At 35.4% G+C, this 21,614-nt stretch overlaps 1 protein-coding gene across 1 annotated transcript in view; it reads right to left on the bottom strand.

The window, feature by feature from the left end:
- The window catches only part of LOC144448514 (liprin-alpha-1-like), a 241,221-nt gene that overhangs the window by 14,438 nt on the left and 205,169 nt on the right, over positions 1 to 21,614 (bottom strand). Inside the window, exons 5-15 of the mRNA XM_078138781.1 lie at positions 16,288 to 16,422; positions 15,600 to 15,821; positions 14,960 to 15,106; positions 14,479 to 14,613; positions 13,688 to 13,771; positions 13,196 to 13,327; positions 12,338 to 12,498; positions 11,469 to 11,721; positions 10,497 to 10,720; positions 5,728 to 6,076; positions 3,908 to 3,964 (exon numbers count right to left, since the gene is read on the bottom strand). Coding sequence (XP_077994907.1) covers positions 3,908 to 3,964; positions 5,728 to 6,076; positions 10,497 to 10,720; positions 11,469 to 11,721; positions 12,338 to 12,498; positions 13,196 to 13,327; positions 13,688 to 13,771; positions 14,479 to 14,613; positions 14,960 to 15,106; positions 15,600 to 15,821; positions 16,288 to 16,422 — 1,899 coding nt within the window. The remainder of the gene's footprint in view (positions 1 to 3,907; positions 3,965 to 5,727; positions 6,077 to 10,496; positions 10,721 to 11,468; positions 11,722 to 12,337; positions 12,499 to 13,195; positions 13,328 to 13,687; positions 13,772 to 14,478; positions 14,614 to 14,959; positions 15,107 to 15,599; positions 15,822 to 16,287; positions 16,423 to 21,614) is intronic.

Below are 21,614 nucleotides of genomic sequence, written 5' to 3'. Positions count from 1 at the left end.
AGCATACATCACGCCCGATTGCTGCTCCACTCGTTGGTGTGGGCACATTCGAGTGTGTGAGCACATTTTGACTTGTATTTGCATATGACGGAAATCAAGTGACAAGTCTGCAGCTTACACCCACTATACCCCGTATGCCTAATATGAATTAGTCTGTCAGCTGTAACATAATCACTAAAACAGCCACTGTTCACAAAATGTTAATTAAAACCTACTCTGTAGTAACATGCTGTCTGAGTAGAAAATAAGTACGAACTGAGAGAGGAAAAAATTCACCATGAATGACTGACTGACTCCACTACATTGAACCACCTTCACCACGATGATAGCAACAAGCAGTTAGAAAACCTGTGAACGAATAGTTTTTCACCACCACCACTATACATATTGTGTGTACACAAAATGTCACTTTTACATTGTTAATCTGTGAAAGACTCTCAAAGTTACTCTCTCAACGTATATTTACATATATACACACACACAGAAACTCTGTGAAAGGTTGTTATTTCATTATCATTATATATGTACGTATGACATAACTTTCAAACAGAAAACCTGTGAAAAAATAGTTCTTCACCACAATCATACAATGTGTACACACAATACCGCTTTCAAAATGGAAATCTGTGAAAGACTGTTCACATCACTCAAAACACTATATATACATACACAAACATAATAGTTCCAAACAGAAAACCTGTGAAAAAAATAGTGCCTCACCACACCCAAATATTATGTGTACACAAAATGTCACTTTCATATAGGAAATCAGTGACACTGTTAAAGTTCTTCACATCACTCCAAACATTATATATACACAAGTGTAATATTTTCTCACAGAAACATGTGAAAAAAGAGTTCCTCAACAAACCTCATTACTACGTGAACACAAAATGCCACTTTTATATGTGACTCTCATAAGTTATTCACATCACTTCAAACATATTACATGAACACAAATGTAATATTTTCACACAGAAAACCTGTAGGAAGACACTTCTCCAACCATACACATCACAACCATGTACATTGCATATAGACAACGTTTGACACCACATACATATACTGGACATCTACTTTACATACATAGTGCCACAAGTATATACACCCAGTAAGAAAACCTGTGAAAAGAGAGTTATTCAAAACATTCTTACATACTCTACACAGAATGCTACATTGTGTAATTTCTCCACACTCCTGCTACATTGTATCATTTCTCCACACACACACACACACACACACACACACACACACTCCTGCTACACTGTATCATTTCTCCACACTCCTGCTACATTGTATCATTTCTCCACACTCCTGCTACATTGTATCATTTATCCACACTTCTGCTCCATTGTATCATTTCCCCCACACGCCTGCTACACTGTATCATTTCTCCACACTCCTGCTACATTGTATCATTTTCCCCCACACTCCTGCTACACTGTATCATTTCTCCGCACTCCTGCTACATTGCATCATTTCTCCACACTCCTGCTACATTGCATCATTTCTCTGTAATCCCTGCCTGAATTATTCATCTGCTTAAATTTGCATATTATTGAGCTATTTTCTTCATTGCAGTTGTAAATAATAAAAAGCTACCAACAGACATCACAGTATAATTTTCAAGGGTTTTCAAGAAGTTTTAGAGTCATCAACGGATATAATTTTCTGAATTTACTTTTTTGCCAGTTTGGAACTTTTCAACCTTAATAAATTGAGAAGTTTTAAGAAGTATATTATTTTCACAATAGTTTGAGATTCAATAACATTCAGGAAGCAAATAAACCATGAGCCTACATGCATCTACAAAACTTCAACCCATTCCTAAACACGCCCTATTTATTACCTGTCAATCATCACACATAATTTACATATATCCAAATTACATTAGATATCAAGTTATCATTACCAAGTTTTTTATATCAATTAGATAAGATGTAAATATTTTGTTCATAATAACAGTTCAAAAATAAAACCATAATGTCTGACATTGGGGGAGACTTTCACTCAGCAATTCACAAGTTAATGCAAAGGTAAGGATAGGAAACAACAGAAAAATTTCCAAAATATTCAAGAATTTCACACAAAATTTATGGTAAGTATTTTGCTACTGATAACAAAAAAAATGGCATTGTCAACATCTCAATTCAAGGAATACAGTTAGTGGCCAACTAAAATAAATAAATTAATATATTTGAGATTATTTTGCACTCAATTGTAAATTTGCAGGAGAGTTTCTCTGTAATCTTCAAATCTTACGCTTTCTAGTTTTCTTTCTCTAACTACAGGCAAATTCTGTCTTTTTTTGTTGCCGTCAGGAACTAAAGCATTGTTATTTACTACACACTGCAGGTTTGGATTGCAGAGTTTATGTGAGGTGGGGAGTGGGAGGGGATGGAGCATTTAAATTTTGTGCAGGAATTAAATATTTGGTTAGTTTAGCTATGTTAGAATGTGAACACGGAGCTAGGTGGGGGAAGTGTTTTTAACTGTGATGTTTGGCAAGTGGTAGGTAGTGCTGGTATGAAATTGATGTTATGCTGCGATTAGCCCTTTACATACAGACAAGAAAGGCTTTATCAAATAAATACACTCTGTGCGACATCAGGCAGTAATGTGGCGCACAATATGGAATACTTGCACCCATCATTAGAGAATACTTAAGGCACTCGACTAATCTTTGTGCCAAGTTTGTTACTTTTTTTACTCTTCATGTGTTATAGCATGAAGGTACAAAAACAATCATATTCCATGCAGGCATAAGCAATACCTGCTAATATCTCAAGAAGTTTTGTTTGTAACCAGTAAATATTTTTCAAAAGGATGCAACTTTGAAAAGTGATTTTTCAAATCATATATCTGTTGTTGCTCAACACTGAGTTACAGCAAAAATCCAAACTCGGTGTTCTCTGCCTAGACTACCCATAACTAGTATTGATGTTCATTCCCTGGACTACCAAACTAGTATTCTATGCTCATTCCCTTGACTACCCATAACTATATTCCGTGCTCATTCCCTTGACTACCCGAACTAGTATTCCGTGCTCATTCCCTAGACTACCTATAACTAGTACTCAATGCTCATTCCCTCGAATACACAAACTAGTATTCCATGCTCATTCCCTGGATTACGCATTACTAGAATTCAAAGGTCATTCTCTAGACTTCCCATAACTAGTATTCCATGCTCATCCCCTGGACTCCCATAACTAGTATTCGATGTTCATTCCCTTGACTACCCATAACTAGTTTTTCATGCTCATTCCCTGGACTGCCATAACTAGTATTCGATGTTCATTCCCTTGACTACCCATAACTAGTATTCCATGCTCATCCCCTGGACTCCCATAACTAGTATTCGATGTTCATTCCCTTGACTACCCATAACTAGTTTTTCATGCTCATTCCCTGGACTGCCCATAACTAGTATTCAATGCTCATCCCCTTGACTACCCATATCTGATATCCAATGCTCATCCCCTTGACTACCCATATCTGATATCCAATGCTCATCCCCTTGACTACCCATAACTAGTATCCAATGCTCATCCCCTTGACTACCCATAACTAATATTAAATGCTCATTTCCCAGACTGTCCATAACTAATATTCAATGTTCATTCCCTTGACTATCCATGACCAAACTTGTATTCAGTACAACATTCTATCTTTCACATACAGCTCAATCAAATCATTATTTACAAACTTTCTCCAGAGAACGCAATGATGGAAAGACTATTTTCACAGGTTTTCTACTGCTTTAAAAAGAAACCCCAGAGATACAAGAGAAAAAAAGTGTTATAATACCGAAAGAGTAAAAGTATATACAAATATACATGTAAGAGAGATATATGTAATAGAATATATTTATATAGGTTATAGTGAGAGGAGATTTGGGCTATACCTGGAAACCATGGAGTTGATTATCAGAACGTGACAAATAACGGTCAATAAATTCCAACTATGGGGGGAAGCAATAAGAGAAACAAGAAAACATAACTGCTTTAGCCAGATCCACGTGTCAAACAAATATGGAGACGATTTTGGGGGACCTTTTCCATGCATATATGGGATGGAAGCGGGAATGCCATGGCTTTTGTCTGCTTCCGACGCAATGTTATTTACATTCCAGATATGTCCATGCTGGAGTGGGTGGTAGTGGTGCAAGCAATGGGGGGAAGGGCTAGCACTTTCCCGTTGAAGGATAAGGATAATGGAAGAGGTTTTTTTTTTTCCTTTCCTGAAGCTTTGCCAGTCATCATACTCAAGTGTAGTTTTGGGTTGATGATTTGGTAAAGCTTGAGTCTAAAAAAAACCCTTACATGAATTTCTTTTTTTGTATGAGGTCCACTGATGCATGACTGTGGGTATTGAAATGAAAAATTACACAGCACATGCAAATGATGTAATGAATATGCATGTTGTCATGGATACTGTTCATGAATATGTATGAGGTAATGAATATGCATGTTGTCATGGATACTGTTCATGACTATGCATGAGGTAATGTATATGCATGATTTTTCACTTACTACAAAATGGGAACAGGAGACACAAATGACAATAGCTACGACATTGATTTGCAGGCATACATGTAGTCATGGACATGAAAGGTTTTCACAGGGAAGGTGACAGTGTCATTGTGATAGTGCTCTTAGCTAGAAATAATACTTAAACATTAATTATTTATGCAACAAAATATAACGAGCAGCATCAGGTATCAGATATATATGCTTTGATGGTGAAGATATTGCATACATATATTGAAAGCAGTGTAGAGTTTGTTTGGCTCAGTAGTCTTCTATTGCTGCATAGATTTACAGGTATACATAGTAATATACGGAGATAATGCAAGTGATTTGAGACACAGTTTGCGATACACATTATGCTTTATTGGTGCGAGAATTGCTTGTAGTACTAGCTGTGAAGAAAAAGTTGTGCATTTTATAATATAGCGACAAAGATAAAATGACTAAATGGATGAGGATTGGGTATTTATTTTAGATTTTCAATTTATATAATAATTTCATCATCGCTTCCAACTTGAAAATTCAATGTGACACAACATATACCAAGTCCTTGTTTGTATCTCAATATATGATAAAAGATCAATGAATGTATAAAATATTTGTTATTTGTATAATAACAAACTTTAAAAGCTTTTTACTCTGTATCGAGTTACAAACACAGATTTGGTACATGTTGTTTTCCATTGATTTTTTAAGTAGGAAGCCATAACAAATTTGGTTTATAAATAAAAGTCCAAAATAAATACCCAACCCTCATCCATATGGCCACTTTAACATTGATATTACATTTGGACACATTGATACAAAGATGGACAAATGTGTAACAAAAATAGCAGACGACAAGAGCTGAAATTCAAAATAAAATAATGAGACACAATTATAAATTTAGTGTCATTTTTCAAAATTAGTGCATTCAGTGATTGGAGGAGAGGGAATGGGAGAGGGCAGTTGAGGCATTGTTGTATGATTTGGTATTTAACATGGCAGGCTTCAGCTTTTGTTAGTAATATGTTAGAATGGAAATATGGTTCACTTTTTTTTCTTTAAAAAATGTAGAAAAGATGAGAATTTGGGTTGAAAGAATGAAGAATGAATACAGAGCAGACGATGAAAGAAGGAAGAGTTAGGAGATTTAGGATTGGCATTGCAGCAGGCATGAGCATGGAGGCGTGATAGGGGCAAAGCGACAGCGTACCTGATTCGTAGTAGCGACGGCGCTATGACTGTAATAATTGGGCAAAGATCCTGTAGTAGCAATTTGAGGCTGGCTTTGACTATGATGTGCTAGTCCACTCAGTCGGTCACTACGTGAAAGTTTGGGAGTAGATCGGCCACTCACTGAGGGTGTGGGTTTCTCACGGTCTAACGAACATGCCATACTGCCGGGGAGTGATCTTGCGATTGACAAATCCCCGGACCATGTATTACCGGGCCGCCTTCTTGTCGAACCAAACAAACCAATATTGTCTATACTTCCACTGCCGACACAACTCTCAATTTCTTCCTCTCTTCTTTCGGTTGTTTCTTTTTCTTCTTGTATAAGTCTAGAAGACAAGAAATGGTAAACATGATAAATTGTGAATTTCAAGCAATTGCAGATTTAAAATACTGAAAACTTGAAGTTGTAAATCAACTGTACCAACTACTTTGAATAAAAACAAAAGTACAGTTTTATAAAACATTCCAATGAGATATAAAGATGCAGTCAGGGAGATGCTCATAGTTGGAGAGAGATTTTTTAGAAGTATATTACTTCAGGTTCTGTGTTAGCAATCGTTATTGAGAAATAAATACAACCCATGAAAAAACACCAGTGCGTTTCCTTGAATGAAGGGAGCCAGGGAGTGACTTCAGGCAATGACAAATTCGGTAAAAACAACAGTTATCAGTTTGTTATGTCTGTGAAAGTTATAATGTATCAGTAACAGTTGGACTTGATTGTTATAACATGTAGAGTTATGGGATCTGGAGCTCATGAGAAGTTTATGCTTTGCTAACTTACTGGCACTAATCACATTGTATGTCTTTACATGAAACTTGTCTCATTCCTGCTTACCACAAGCTAGCAAATGCACCGGTGTTTTTTAAAGTTGTAAAATAACGATGCGAATGAACATCTACTTCACTGTATCTTAACTCCTATGTTGGTCCTAGCAGCAATACTTTAAATCACACTAGTATGTTTCTGTTATTCTTAATAACAAATTTCAAATAGACCACATGCAATATTTGCCAACTTTTCACATAGTTTCTCTACAACTTTTACACTTGTATTTCAACATCATATTTTTAACAGAGTCCATGGGAGACATATAATACAGATAACAGACTCTTGTCACTTGATTCCCAAAATCTACTACAAAAACATTTCTATTTTCTTAGACTTGAGATTCCTCATTTTTGTCTCTCTGATTAATAATCAGCAATAGCATGAATAACACTGATTAAAACAAGTGTACACATTAATTAATTTTACATTGTACAAAAACCTCACAGCCGTATGTTTTGTTGTTGAAAAGAAGCAACTGCGTACCACCTTTCCCATACACCCCCTTTTTCCTTATACAGGCAACGCAGCCAGGGATTATTTGGAAATGTGATAAATACTTGACTGGTAGAGTTCTCCAAATGACATGCCAAAAACAACTGAACACCTTTCTATAATTCCCATATCTCCACAAAATCAAATTTCTCCTGTGGCTTTAGAATTGCCCCTTTAAATCATAAATTGGTCTTCATATGGAATCAAAGGAAACCCTTAAGTTTTTTAAACCGTTTCATTTCTAAGGTAGAATTAGAATGCACCTCAGGGATAAATATCCCTGAAAATAAAAGTTCCTAACAATTCTCTCCAAACTTTGCCATATGAAAGCTTGTTCTGGGTCCTTTTGAAATAATACAAGAAATTTTGAGGTTCCCATCTTGTTTTCAACAATTTTTCATTTTTCAAAATAATTGGCAGCCATATTGGATTCCAAAATGACTAAATTTGGATATGGCAGCCATATTGGATTCCAAAATGACTAAATTTGGATATGGCAGCCATATTGGATTCCAAAATGACTAAATTTGAATATCCTTTTCACCTGTATTTCAAAATGTGTACTGATTCATTAATTCAATAATTTTAACTGAGAATAGTTTGGATTTTTCTTAAACAAAGTAACAGCGGAAGTCTTAAGATTCTATATCTGAGGTGCATTCTATGATAATATCATCTATACATCTATATAACTATTAAGATATAATTTTGATAAGCACACAACGAAAATATTGACATCTGTTTAAAGTAATAAATACAGATCCTCTGGTGTGTGAGAGCACAAAGAGGGAGAAAACAGGAGATAGGTCAGTGGTTTGTTCGAAATACAGGTAATGAGTTCAAGCAGTGCATTACAATAACATACACATAGAAATACATGGTATACAAAAATTCCAATGCCCTACCCTAACAATATTTTTGTAGATGTTCACTATGACAAGACTTTGTTAACATCAGTGTCATTATCATTATCACAATTATAATCATTGTTACTGTCACTGTCATCATTATCTTCATCCCGATCTTTGTTACCATCATCGTCATATCGTTGTCATTGTCATCATCATCGTCATCATCATCATCATCATCATCACCATCATCATCATCATCATCATCATCATCATCATCATCATCATTACCATCATTGTTATCATCATTGTTGTCTTCATCATCATCATCATCAACATCATCATCATCGTCTCATCGTCGTCGTCATCATCATCATTACCGTCATTGTCATCATCATCGTCGTCATATCGTCATCATCATCATTATCGTCATTGTCATCATCATTGTTATCATCATCATCATCATCATCATTGTCGTTGTCATCATCATCATCATCATCATCATCATCATCGTCATCATCGTCAACTACTTATCACAAAATAGTCAGCTTGATATCAATACAATGACGTAATTAAAAGCTAACAGCATTGAATATACAAATCAAATGATAACAAAATCACCAGTTGATACCAATCATATCAAATACTATCAACTAAAACCATTCTACAATGATCAAAATCTCATTCTATGATTTACAGTGATTCATATCAAAATATGGCAGATGACAATATCACCATGGCAACACATAAACAAACAAATAAGATATGCATGATGTGACATAAAAGGTGAAGAATAGGTGGATGGACAGACAGACACACAAGGATATGATTTATAACCAAGCACCTAGGGGGTATGACCCCAAAACAGCAGTACCATTTTGAGATGCTGAATTCACAGTATTGTTACTACCATGGCAAACAAACTACAAACAAACTACAACAGACACAAACTGAAACAATCATTGCTACATGTGGGAGATAACATATCTAGGTGATAACTTTGTTGATTATCACCCTGTAATCAAGTCACTGTAAAACTAAACATTTTCACGAAAGACGACAAATACTTAAAAGTAAGTAGTGACTTGAAATTGATGCCTTCATGTACACAATGCACCAGTCTGATAATTAGTAAAAATTAGTCTTTGAGAATTAGCTGAAAACTATAAAAATCTCAAAATTTTCTAGTAACGAAAATATCTAGGTTTACAATATTGTATACACTGGAAAGTTCAATGTGTTACAGTTTTAAATAGAAATATGCCATCAGAGACATCAACGTTACTGTGAGTGTAATCATATCAAAGTAACGTCCACTGATAGAATGTCAACATGATGCAATAATAGTTTCAATTTGTGTCCGTGTTAACTTGTCGTAAGTTTGTCTGCCATTGCTGTATTCTTAATACGGTAAAGCTACATAGGAGATTGGTGTACAGTCATTGTGTGTATTGTTTGCAGGCAGTGAGATATACGTCATGCTGAAATGGATTCATATCATCAAATATAGTCCTGATCTACCCATGGTATCGAATCATCTCTTTACCCTGTCTAGCTCAATTTGATATCATGAACCAAAAGTTGTTTATGCAAATGAGTAAACCAAAACTGTTAGAATGATGTAAACAATGAATAAATAGTGTCCTCATATGACACATATACCATATTTGGACAATATGTAACAGCTTCCAATAAACACCAACTTATCATTGGACAGAATTCTGTGATTGATTAACAGAGACATGATGTTAATGACTGTGTGGGTGGCTTTGTTTGAATTTCAAATTTCATCTCAGTACCTCATTGAGTTAGGTGTAAAGAGAGATCTTGAGATTTGATGCCACGGATAGGATTAGACTACATCAAATAATACAAAACTAAACAATGTTTGCAGGCAAGGTATTTGAAATGATAATGATCTTGACAGACATAATCAAATTTCAAGATCTAATACATGTATTTAGTATTGTGGATGTAACATAGTGTTGAGCAGAGTGTGCACACCACTCTTAAGCTGTGTAACAGAATGAAACACCCATAGCACTAAATATATATATCCCTTGTAGTGGTAATTTGTTCAATACTGTACTTATCCAGATAGGAGATCAGTTAATATGATTTCACATTTGGTAATAGTGAATGGTTTTTAATATGAAAACTTGCTCAAATTTGTGATCTTCTCTCCTATCATTTCAAATTTGATTTAGATAAAATGCAGCAAATTTCCCATTAAAATGCAGGGAATGGATACAGATTTAAAAATCAACCTTGTCCCCCGAGAAAAAACAATCTGTACCTGAGTTAAGTGAATTATGTGGACAAGCACAGTATATATAGACTAAGCTATATAACTTATACGAACCTTGAAAATATTGATCAATGTTCTAAGAATCAATCAGACACTGAAATTCATTGACTTTTGAAAGGTACACTAGAAACGAATGTGATATTTCGTGGTTAAGGTCTGACTATAGGACAGGTCGAAACGTCATGTTCGTTTTTTAATTTACCGTTCCAAAGTAACTATATTTAACCATCACATAAATCTATGAAACACACAGAGACAGCACTCACCTAATTTCATTATTAATGGCATCTAATTGTTCTTGTAACATTATTGCTAAAGTTTGTGCGTCTGTTTGGCCAGTTGGTGATAGCATATCTACAGCACCGAACACAGAGTCGGTCTCGTCCTCTGATTGTAGCGGTGTACTGTCACTTTCGAATGCGTGAGCTACGTTGGCCAACACACTGGCTTGTTGAGCTTTCTCCCACTCTTGCTCATTTAGTGTATGCACCTGTAAGAATATCAGAATTTACAAGTTAGTTTCGATAGTTAGTCTTCTTGAAGTCCAGTAAAAACAAAAGAAATATCAAATAACCTTGTGGGGGCGCACATCTGATTAATCAGTGAATACCAATGATGATTTCAGTGTGTGCACGTCAGTATTGCCAATCACAAAGACAAGGAACATCAAATGGCCCTATGAGGGCACACATCTAATTAATTATTTGTAACTATCTAACTTATTCAGCTTTTCCCTACTCTTGCTCATTCAATGTAAGCAACTGTAAGAACGTCAGAATGAACAAGTCAGTTTTGACCATATCTAATAGCGCAGTACAGCAAAAACAAAAGAAACATAAACTAGCTTAGTGAGGGCGCACATCTGATCAATTTGCAACCAGCTGGCTTTAGCTTCCATTCTGTAAACCTAGATATTTTCACTACTACAAAATCTTGCTCTTTTGCAGTCTTCAGTCTAGTTCTCAAAGACAACTTTCCACTAATTAACCAAATTGGATACATTACAACCATGCACAAGCAGGAATTGAAGTGAGTACCTATTTGTGCATTTTGCAGTCTTCTAGCGAAACAAGCGAAAATAAGTCTTTGGGGAAAATGTCTCGGTTTACAGTATATGGTAATCTGTTAGATAGACATTCATGCCACACTATCAGCCAGCACTTAGGAAGCCTGATAGGGCCTGAACCACACAATGTATCTTACAGTAGTCCCCCTGATTCGTATACATTTCCACTTACCTTGCTAGGATCAGCTTTCAATGCTTGTAATCTTCCCTTCTGAGGTCTTTTCACAATGGCAGTACTAGTTGGTTCAGTGTTTCTACTACTAACGTTAATAGTTGGAGTATTGCTGTCCGGCTTGGGTTTCGATATACTACTACTACTACTACCACTAGTATTAGTACTAATTACTACGTTTGCATCCACTGGGTACGAGGGCTTGTCTGCTACTTTGCCGGGACTATTGCTACTGTCTAGATTTTGTGAATGTCTGTAGAAGAAAAGAAATGTGTTAGAATGAAGAATATCTGAATAATCTCTCTCTGTGGCTCACATCATATTCTATGAAATACAAATTGTAAATCTCATGTGTATGTGATGTGTGTCTGTGCATGTCTGTCTGTCTGTCTGTCTGTCTGTCTCTCTCTGTGTGTGTATGTATGCATGTATGTATGTATGTATGTATGTATGTATGTATGTATGTATGTATGTATGTATGTATGTATGTATGTATGTATGTATGTATCTATGTGTATGTATGTGTGTAGTTGGTTATAGTATGCGCAGTGTGACTATATGTAAGACTGCAATATATGATGTCAGGAGAAATGGCTTAGAAATTTCTAACAACACTTGTTGCCATATATGCCTTACTTCTCAAATAAATAACAACTAGATAATCTTACAAATACAGGTAGTTGTACTTATTTAGTAAACAATCCTTTGGAGAAATATCTTTGTTTATGAACACAATCTGAACTAGTATATATATATATATATATATATATATATATATATATATATATATATATATATGCATGTATAAATAAATACAGACATCAAGCCATACACACAACACGATACGTATTATAAACGTTGTCATCTACCTATGAGGTCTAATTTTTTCTTTCTGTTCTTCTTCCACTTTCCTTTTGAAGGCCTCAAATTCTGCCTGGAGTTTGGAAAACGCCAACGATAACTTCCGATGTTCTGTCTGGGAGTCATCCAATATCTTCTTTGTTCTATCTAATTCCTGAGTTAATGTATTCTAAACAAACAAACAAACAAACAAACAAACAAAACAAACAAACAATGAAAATGGAATAATATTATATCATTTTCAAAATTCCAAAATAGGTATCAATTTTGAACAATATTTATATTATAATACAAAGAAAGTTTTCCGCCTTGAAAATCGTTTTCTATAATTTAGCATTCTAGTGAAACTAAACTTGCAAATGTTGGCTTGAAATATTGTTCACAACTTTTCATTGATTTTGTTTAGCAATGAACAGGCATTGTATAATGATATAGAAATTATTTTAGTCTTCAAACCAGTAGAATTGCATTGTACTGATTTTACTCTTTCTTGAGTCATATTTTTTATGCTTCCTTTGCTGATTTTGTTGTTTTTACACTTACTCTAATGTCCTTCAATTTTTAAATCTCAGTTTTCACCACTTTCTATAAATAAAATTTTCACCAAATACATCCCTCTAATCTTACCAACTGCTTTCTGTGACTCTAAGCACCCTCCCTTTCAATTCAATACACCCCTACACCTTAATGGTACATCCTCAAAAGGTCATTCGCAACATCTTCCCTCAATGCGCAAACCCACCCCATACCATAATGGTACATCCCCATAATGGTAAAACCTATTGGTACAACCTCATGTTATCATTCACACTGGAAGACTCCATTCTACAAGAACCATACATCTGTAGGGGTGTATGTATACTTACTTTATCTTCCAGAGCAGCCATCCTTTCTTTCAAGTGTAGCTGTAATCTTTCATTAGATTCAGATAATAATTTATCGACAGTACTTGATAATCGTTTATTGTGCTCCTCATTCATTTTTTCCCTTTCCCTTGCCTGGTGACAACAAAAACAAAATACACATAATTATGCAAATCATGCAAATTAATTATGCAAAAACAGCTTTCTACCTGAAATGTTCAATTTCTCCTGCTGTACAAGTACATGAATTTGCAATTAGTACAACCAAAGACAGTGAAGGGGAAATCTCAACTGTCTATGGTATAACTAGACCATTTTTTATCTGAAAAGTAACAAAACATTCACTAAAATTTGGTGAATTTCTTATAAATGCATGTTGTACCAATTGATAAGTAGTTGGTTTGACATAGTAAGAGACTGACATCTTTCATCAAAGCTGGATTTTGATTTGACGTCATGGTTTATTTGGTTGCTATGGAGATATAATTCACTTACCCTATCTAATTCTTGTTTACATTCTTCTAATTCACTTCTAAGCTGGTTAAGTTTTTCTTCAGCATTTCCCTGTCTTTCCTCAGCCTGCAAAGTGACAAAGTAATGGTGCTGTATTAAAACTACTGTTAATATACCGACTGGGTAAATGATAGAAATGGACTTTACAAAGTCTTGGTGTCGTATTGTAGTATTTTGTGTCTTTCCAGGCCAGGAGTGAATGATGTGATGTGATGTAAAAATGACATGATACTGTAGATAATACTGTGATGTGCTGTGCTGTGCTCTACTGTACTGTAATGCATTGTACTGTACGTGCTGTGCTGTGCTGTGCTGTACTGTACTGTACTTTGTTGAACTGTGCTGTGCTATACTGTATGTGCTGAACTGTGCTGTGCTGTGCTGAACTGTGCTACATACATACTGTACTGCACTGTACATGCTGTGCTGAACTGCTGTAAATGCTGTTCTGCACTGTACCATACGTGCTGTGCCGTGCTGAACTGTACCATACATACTATACTGCACTGTGCTGTATTTGACTGTACTGTACTTGTACTATACTGTGCTGTGCTGTGCTTCATTAACTTCATATACGATGGAATGCAAGTTTTACAGATACAGAATTCAAAAATCATTCCATGAAATTATTGCGGAGAAAGAGATCATGTGATATAGCACTGTTTGTAGTTTGATAAATGTTCACATAATCTATAAATCAATACCATAATCTAACTATTCAGTGAACAAAAGTTGTACACAGCTATTACAATAGTGTCATATTCTTGACTTACTTGTGACAGGGCTGCCATTCTTTGCTCTAATTCTGCTTCCATTCCTGGTAATTGTTCTGCTTTCCTAACTAAATGTTGAAGTTTCTGTTCTGATAATTCTAATTTTTCTTGTAAACTACGACACCTTTCTTCCGTCTGAAAAAAAACAAAAATCATCAAATATATCCACATTATAATCAGAACATGATTTTTTCATTTCCTAAACTCAGAACTCACTCCATTGTTATCTCAAACTGAAGCTGCATATCAGCAAATATCATTGAAATTTGAATACTGCAATATCATTGGTCTACAAAGTTCAATGGAGAGATCTTATTGGCTAATCGATTTGGACTCCCTTGGTTACTGATAATTTGCAACACTGATATCTGCAATTTGAATATTGCATTGTCATACATCATTGGCCTTCAAAGTTCAAATGAAAAGTTCTGATTGGCTAGTTGATTTGGTATCCCTAGGTTAGTAGTAATTTGCGACTTACCTGTCTAAGAGCTCCTTCCTTATTGGATAATTCTGTTTCTAGTTTATCATTGAGGTCATGGACTGAGGTGGATTCTCTTTGAGCACTAAGATATCTTTTTTCAAGAGTTGTTATTCTTTCTTCCATGTCTTCTTTCTGAGCCATGGACTGTGAAAAAACAAAAACATTCAAAAATATTCAAATATCTCCCTGCCCTCATATAATAACACAATCCAGTCAAAATCCATGGATACATCTAAAATTACTGTTTAGGATTGAAACAGACCCTCTAAGTCTTCACAACTTCTGTACATATATAGGGAATATTTTTGACTTGGTTTGAATACAATAGGGAACTTGCAATCCAGACTGAGCATGCTCAGACACAAAGGACTATGGGATTATCTGCGCTTAACGTAATAAATTATCTGGAGCTACCGATAAAATTAACCTCCCACAATGATCAGGGTAACTATGAATTGATTATTTGTGGTTAAAATGCAATGTAACATTATTGTTTGCAATACTATTTGATTAGTATTTATTATCACATCTCCCATGATGCAACATTCAACATGGCGGGTTTGCAAGTTTCCTATTGGACAATCCATGTGATTATAAAGGTGAGAGGAGGTACATCCATGGTGACACCATAACTTACTTCTCTAAGATCTCTTTGGTATTTGGTAGCTGATTCCTGGGCCTTGGTTGAATCTTTTTGCGCGGCTGCTAGACTGTCTTCTAATTCTACTACTCGGGCTGCCAGCTGATCCAAACGATCCTTGGCTTGACTAAATTCATTGTTCTGTTTTTCTAAAGTTTCCTGTAGTTCTATTACCCTGTTGACATCGTCATCTGGATCTATTGAACCATTGGAATATCTCTGTTCAAAGAAAAAATGAGAGAAAATGTACCGGAATATTCAGAAGTATGTTCCAGAATTTTTTCACAGAGAAGCTTCCTTTTCAAAGAATATTTCAAAATACTTGGAGGACCTAATATTTAAATTAGGATACTTTCCTTTGTTATTTAAATATCTCATCATATTTGCAGTAACAGGTTTGCACAATTCCACCACTAGAGGACAGTGTATTCAATGAGAAATTCTGATCTCGTGAATATTTTTGCAGTTTGTGGAATTTGAATAACTTACAATATTTACCTAATAGTCAATACACAATTCCAACACTAGAGGGTGCTAATTAATGGAAAATTCTGATAGCATGAATATTAATGTAAGTTGCGGAATAACTTAAAAAATGTACCTTATCGTCAATACACAAATTCCACCACTAGAGGGCAGTATTCATTGGCAAAATGTGATTACATATCTCGTGAACTAGCTTTACCTTAGAATGTAATTGTTGGCTAGTGATGACATCTTCATTACTACTTTGACTACCCGTCTCTGATGAACTCCTCAGCGGTCCATCTTCCCCTATAATCACCCGTGACTTGTTGACTTGCTCCCTTAGGATTTGATTCTGTGGAAAGTCGAGAAAAACATATTTAGCTTAAAGATTAGCTGCATATTGTATTTTTGTTTGATTACCTTTTGATATCTCATTATCTGAAGACAAGTCAAGAAAACTATGCAAAGCCACTTTTTAGTACAAAACATGGCAAATAGTTTTCTCATCATGCCCGTAAACCATGATGTATGTGAGAGATGAATACCATCACTATTTAGTGCAATACTGCCCCCTACAGTTTTCTTTAAGAAATGTCTGAAACCGAATCTTGCCATAATGTCCATGAGAGCATGACTTTAGGTTTTGCAACACCGCCCTCTATCACTTTATCTTGGAAGGATGGAGAAAAACAATGAAGTACAAATGTGTAGACTTAAACAACCTTGAGAGACACAAGAAATATGACATTTTAAAATCATCTGTCTACATTGCAAAAGTATGTTTTAATATACCTATATAACTGAATAACCATTAAAATGAAAATGTGACATGACAATATTTGTCAATGTTGTGATTTAGTATAAGCTGTATTACAAAGTTTATTCATGTCATTTATATTGACGTGAATTTTTTAATCATTTTCCTGAGCTTTCACGATAAATCAATTTCTAACAGCACTTGTCACAAATCATAGACAGTTGGGACTCGCCATGAAATATGACCAGACCTACTACCCTGGCAAATGCAGTTTTGGCTATTGATAGACACAGCTTAATATTATCGTTATTTTATGTCGTAGATTACACAAGCAGACAACAGCATGTGCTGCTCTGGGATGCTGCTGTTGTACGCTGTACATAATCACCCTATAATCAAGATAGTGTAAACACTGGAACTCCCCAACATGTACACTGCATAAGAAACACCACCCTCCTGTGAGTATAACTATAAATAAACGTCCATTCAATAGCTTATATCAACATGTCGCACTGAGCAGTTTTAGTTTGTGTCTACCTTAATTAATCGAAACCTTGATAGCCACTGTTCGAATTGGGACCTATAAAAGCATTATCAGCGCAGTGGATAAGAACCATTTTGATTTTGAAAATACCTCCGACCACCAACGTTAAGAACATTCACTGCAGCATGAACAACGCAATGGAAACACCTTTTAATAAAATTCAGCAAATATAGATTGTAAATTTGCCGAATCAATAAATCACATTACGTGGTAATTGTGTTCAAACAATCTACTCTTTCTTAGCCATTCCCAAGGGTATGTGGAATTTGTAGTGAATGATAATTACAAAACAGAGACTGTTTGCAAAGCAGTGAAAAACACCGGATGCCTGGTAGCTATATCTTTGTTAAAATATTCTCTTAATTCGTTGAGTGCTACATGAAGTATACATGTTTTATCCAATCACGTGACACCTATTATAGGAAAGTAATTCCAAATTTAGCATCATATGCAAGCTAGTGCATGTACGAATAACTATAGTACATTGAACATATATCAAGAATAGTGTTCTGACTGGGATGCCAATTTGGTTAGTTTAGGCATGGCACAGGGCTGGCATGAACACCTCTAAACCAGTATGTGTTAGTAACTAGTAGATGGGGAAATGTCAGTATTAGCGTGTTAACACCAGGAAGACTCAGTGCTACCACAGGGCTTGTGCTAACACATCTAAACCAGCATGTGTTAGGAACTAAAAGAGTTAATGCCAGCAGCAGACCTACGAATGTATGTTAACACCAGGAAGGCTCAGTGTTAAACACAGGGCTGGCACTAACACCTCTAACCAGCATGTGTTAATAACTGGAAGGGTTAATGCCAGCACCAGTCTACATGTACTGTTCAGCTCAGCAACCCCTTATGACTGGCCTATGATCAGACTAGCATCAGAGTAGCTCACTGCTAACACAAGGCTGACATGAACACCTCACCACCTCATACATGTATGTGTATGTTGGCAAGTGGAAGGGTTAATGCTACTCCACATGCTTAATTTTACAACACCAGGCTAATCCAGTGTGGCTGCCGCCGCCGCCGCCGTCACCGTCGTCGTCATCGTCGTCATCATCGTCATCGTCGTCATCCGTCATCATCATCACAATCATCATACCAAAACAGTACTCTTGACCTGTGTTTAACAGTTACAATGTATGTGATGCATATGCATGGACATGTACACACTGACAAGATGTCATGTTTTAAGTTAGTCAAAAATGTTCTATACATGACAAGGAGTTTTGAAGTCTGTCCGGAATTTCAAGATATGTTCTAAAATTGTTTCAGAATACATCAAATAAAACCTGTCCTGTCATTTTTGACATAAATTACTTTTCCAAAACTGTAATTAAAAGTCATCTTCAATAAAAGATGGGAAGTTCTACTGATGAGCTACAAATTCCCATCAAATTGAACATTTCAATGGGTTTCACACTGGCATGAAAATTCCACAAAATACAATTATCCAGTCTCTTCATAATTAGAAATATTAATTGACAGTCAACTGGACAGGATCTGAATTTTTAGAGTTGTATTTGTAGCTTCAACAAAGACATGACGCAGAATCTACGCTACGAATCACTAATAATAATATATTATATATCTAACCATGATTACCGGAACACTTTTACAGAAACACTATCTCAATTTACTGGAGAAAAGACACAACAAACTATTCAAATCCTTCAATTAGCCATTAGAATACATCAACAGACTAAACAGTGACAGATCCACCATTTTGACTATTTTTTATTACTACTTCTGATTAAAAAAATGTCCACAATGATAAATCTTGTTTCCATTAATGACAAACAATAACACACACCTCATGAACTAATTTACATTTTGTAATTTAGCGAGGTTTTATAAGCAAACTGTTACCATAAAACTTGGTGGTGATTATTCGGATTACACACAGAGTGAATATGAGTACCAAGTGTTGTGAGAATAAGGAAAACACAAATCTGCTTGGTAGTGGTTAGTGACAGCCTGCTTACGGTGCTAGTGGTATTCTGTTTACCATGCTTGTATTATAACTAGAATTACCAGGAGCTGATACTACAATTTGAAAAGCTCAATGCACATTTGCCCAATCAGAGTGTTCGTAGAATATAGTGTAATTTACATAAATATGTACCAAATTTACATAATTATATGTAAATTACACTTTTCTGCTCACAGAGCTCTGGACAAATAAATGGTTCAGGTCAGGGTTCATTCAAAGGTCACTCATCCAAGTTCTGCTGTCTGGGTTCCGTTAAGGATGGTATTTCCCTATCAATACAAAGTCTTCTCTGCCTTTCAGTTTCACCACACTGACTGTGAATCACAGCGAAGAACTCTCTTAAGTATTTTGGTGATGTGCATATATGTACATCGAGATTGTGACCTGCATTATTTGTTCATTAATGTGACCTTGTGTGTTCACCTACATATTTAATGACTAAATTTGAATAATCACATGTTACATCATGCTGGTGAACAACCTGATTGGGCAATTATGCATCAAGATTTTCAAATCGAAATTCAGCTCTTGGCAATTCTAATTATGAGCGTGCTATAAGAAATAAATGGAGTAGTGCTAGTACCGGAAACAGACTATGGTAGTGAGGTCTGCAAACATGTCAAATACAGTTACTGTGACGGATTGACGGTCAAACCAGTGTCTGGTTGTGAAGGGGAATAATAAATGAACATGACATTTTACATGTGCACTGCATGCGAATAGCCCACTATATTTCACATTTGATCTGCTTCATAAAATACCAAAGCAACATATTCTGAAATCCTAACTGCCGTTAATGTCTAAAATATTCATTAATGCAAATCCGATAAGTGGACATGTGTAACTAAAGTTCTGTCCTTGACATTCAATTAATACAGAACTCTCTATATGCTACAGCTTTCATTCCTATTTATTAAGACAGGATGTTTTTTAATCAATTTCAGGAAGGCTATGTTTAGTATAACTTAATCCAATCTGATGAAGAATTCCATTGTGAATGTAGTTGATAGCTACTGATATAAGACCTACATTGTATATTAAATTAACCTGTTGAAAACTACAATTTGAAAGTTCTGTCACTTTTGTTTAAAACAAGCGAGTGAAAAAACATTTGAAGCTGAGCTCCATTTTATGGAAGTTACATCATCATGCTTTTTGAAATAATGATATCCCCTTTACATTACATAAACCAGTAATGTCTGTTTCAACACAATGAAACAGTCGCATCTCCACATACTACAAAACATATATCTACATATTTCAGACTAAATAGTTGTATTTCCATGCTCATATGACAGTCACATCTCCACACACACTAAAGCAGTCCTCACATCTCCACACACTATTGAATAGCCACATCTCCATGTGATAGCAACATCTCAACACTGCAATTTATGAAACAGTCGCATTTCACAGGCACATTTTTTCCATGGTATGAAATCTCTTCATGCATTGTCAATGAAAGTTAATGCTACACTCTACATACTGTCCATGTGACATCCATCTCCTGTCCATCAAAATAATAGATATGCATAATAGCATAGAACAGCAACACCTTCACATACATGTATTACGACAGTCACATCTCCATACTCTATGACACACACACACACACACACACACACACACACACACACACACACACACACACAATGTAAGACTCACATTCCTACATCACTGCATAAGAAATGGTCACATCCAAGCAAATTTTCTATCAGTATATAGTCACCTTTCCTTTCCTGTCTATGTACAAAGTGACACCTCTCTCTATATATATATATATGTATGTATCGACACTCGGCCTACTTAAACATTGCTAACATGTATGTGTTGCCTATGTAATATACCATTACTTGGTATGCATATTAATTTGGCAAAAAACAAAATCATCAAACTATATTGTCTATACTGGTACTGTATACAGTTTACGGTACAAGGATGCAGATACTTAACACTAACAGACAAAAATGCTTTGACAAATAAAACAATTGTGACATTTTTGGTAGATTCCTTTTTTTCCCCGTTTTGAATTTAAGGACTTACCAATTTAATGTATACAATGAAGGTCACTTCAAAGGTTGGAACTACTGAGAAACTGTACTTCATCATCACATCATCTTAGAAGAAATCACTTGAAAGAAATCAATATCATCTTTCCTTATATAGAAGTATACCCTCTTAATCTTGATAGGGCGGCTAGACACAGAGAAGACGGCCTCTTGAGTACTGTATGGATTTCTAGCT

The sequence above is a fragment of the Glandiceps talaboti genome, chromosome 17 (assembly GCF_964340395.1).
Source record: "Glandiceps talaboti chromosome 17, keGlaTala1.1, whole genome shotgun sequence".
NCBI lineage: Eukaryota > Metazoa > Hemichordata > Enteropneusta > Spengelidae > Glandiceps > Glandiceps talaboti.
The sequence above is the reverse complement of the archived record's forward strand: the minus strand, read 5'-3'. Positions and strand labels throughout refer to the sequence as shown.